The sequence below is a fragment of the Mandrillus leucophaeus genome, unplaced genomic scaffold (assembly GCF_000951045.1).
Source record: "Mandrillus leucophaeus isolate KB7577 unplaced genomic scaffold, Mleu.le_1.0 Scaffold703, whole genome shotgun sequence".
Classification (NCBI taxonomy): domain Eukaryota; kingdom Metazoa; phylum Chordata; class Mammalia; order Primates; family Cercopithecidae; genus Mandrillus; species Mandrillus leucophaeus.
In genome coordinates, this window is record NW_012107620.1 from 551,551 (window position 1) to 553,602 (window position 2,052).

A 2,052-nucleotide genomic window follows, 5' to 3' on the forward strand; every position below is an offset into this window, starting at 1 on the left:
GGGAGAAGCTATAGCTTCATGACTATAACCTATGTAACCTATGCAATCTATGTGCTAGCATCATGACTCACTGGGACTCCTATTCTGCATGCAATCACGCGCCCTCTCCTTTCTCCATCACCCCATAAAACCCTCCTGTCTCCTTCTCGGGGGGACATACTACTTTGGAGAACACGCCCAGTGTCTTCCTTACTTGTGCCAAGTAAAACTCCCATTGATCAAAACCTGCCTCTTGATGGAGTCATCTGGGACTCGTTAGGGGAATGAACCCCGGTATATTTCAGGTAACATTTCCATTGTTCTTATTGTAGGCAGTAGAGAAGGTTTCCACAGTCAAGCCCCCGTCCCCCACACCCCAGGCCCGGGTCGCATTTTCTAAGGAGAGGGTTCCCTGAACCCTCACAGGTATATAGTCCTCCAATGGCAAGGATCCAAGGTCCCTTGATGTCTTCCGTGGGACCCCCAGGGGAAAATCTTGTCACCAAAGCAGGACTAGGCCCCTGGGCATAAGTTTTCTGAAGATCCAGGCCCAACCTCAGATTCCACCTGCTCTGCCCCCCAGGGTCATGGGTCCCCTTGCGTTTTGTTCCTGTGTTGGCCCCGGAGCCCCAGGCATGGATTTTCTGAACAGCAGGTCGGTCCCTTCCCTGCCCACGACTGGTTCATGGTCATGCAGCTGCTATGGCCTTGAACTGGGATCTCCTTTATTTTCCCGTGGACCCTTTTCCAGGGGGAAAAGACCTCCCCAGCCCTGCCAGCTCCAGCCTTGACCTACATCCAACCCCCGACCCTAGCCCCTGACCCCGCTGGACCTCTGGCTTCCCAATTTCCCGGCTCCCCAGCCAGTGCCCCCCGCAACTTCTCGCAATCAAACACCCCAGCCTCTAGCCTTTGCCCCGGCCCTCCAGGCCCCTGAAGCAGCCCCGGTCTCAGAGCCTCAGCTCCTACCCGGGTCCCCAGGCTCCTGCAGCGCCCTCCCTCCAGCCGCTTGATCCCGAATCCCTGGCTCCAGTCCCCCAGTACCCGGCCCCTCACCGGTGTAGAAGGCCGAGACCGCGATGGGTGCACCGACCACCTGGTCCCAGAGCAATTTGGCCAGCACCGCGCGCGGCGCGCGACCCGGGAGCGCACGCTCCAGCAGGCCCAGCCACACGTAGTTGAAGTTTGCGTGGAAGGTCACCACCAACGTGGCCACGCGCCGCGTCTGGCGCCAGTCGGCCTCGCCGCCCTGCAGTCTCTGCTGCAGCGCGTCCCCTGCCGAGTAGAGCGAGCCGTAGAGCAGCACGTTGGTGGGCCATGGGTGGCGCCGGGCCGCGCGCGACAGTGCCGGCCACCAGCCCGCCATGTCGGCGCTATGGGCGCCAGCGATCAGGAGTCGGCGTGATAGGCAGCTTCCTGCACCGCGTCGGAGCCTCCTGGGTCTCCAGCAGCCCCTGAGCTGGCGCCGCCCGCACCTGCACCTGCCCCCTCCAGACGCTCCGGAGCGATTGGGCGCCCGACCCGCACATTCAGCTCGCGCTGTCCAATCCAGAGGCCACGGGCCGTTGTGGGGGTGAACGTTTGAAAGGTGCCCGGCCCACCTCCATGCATGGGTCCATTCACACAAAATACCCAGAACAGGCAAAGCCACAGAGGCAGAAGGCATGGGGTTATTTATTTACTTGTTTATTTTTATTTTTATTAATTAATTAGATATTTTTGAGAAGGAGTCTCGCTCTGTCGCCCAGGCTGGAGTGCAATGGCGCGATCTGGGCTCACTGCAACCTCCGCCTCCCGGGTTCAAGCGATTCTTCTGCCTCAGCCTCCGGAGTAGCTGGGACTACACGCGTGCGCCATCACGCCCGACTAATTTTTGTATTTTTAGTGGAGACGGAGTTTCAACATGTTGGCCAGGCTGGTCTCGAGTGAACTGCCCGCCTTGGTCTCCCATATGGAGTTATTTTTTTGGAGCGATGAAAACATTTTGAAATTAGATAGATGTGATGGTTCCATGACTTTGTGAATATATTAAAAACCATTGAATTGCACACTTTAAAAAAAAGGGGGGGGTGC

The 2,052-nt window shown here is 57.9% G+C and overlaps 1 protein-coding gene across 2 annotated transcripts in view; it reads right to left on the bottom strand.

The window, feature by feature from the left end:
* Positions 1–1,776, bottom strand: part of MPV17L (MPV17 mitochondrial membrane protein-like) — a 274,356-nt gene extending 272,580 nt beyond the window's left edge. Inside the window, exon 1 of one of the 2 annotated variants that reach the window (XM_011964757.1) lies at positions 1,036–1,776. In XM_011964757.1, coding sequence (XP_011820147.1) covers positions 1,036–1,645 — 610 coding nt within the window. In that variant the 5' untranslated portion in view covers positions 1,646–1,776. Of the gene's footprint in view, positions 1–1,023 lie in introns of both variants that reach the window. The other variant, XM_011964758.1, reaches the window with a different exon arrangement.
* Positions 1,777–2,052: the final 276 nt, after the last annotated feature.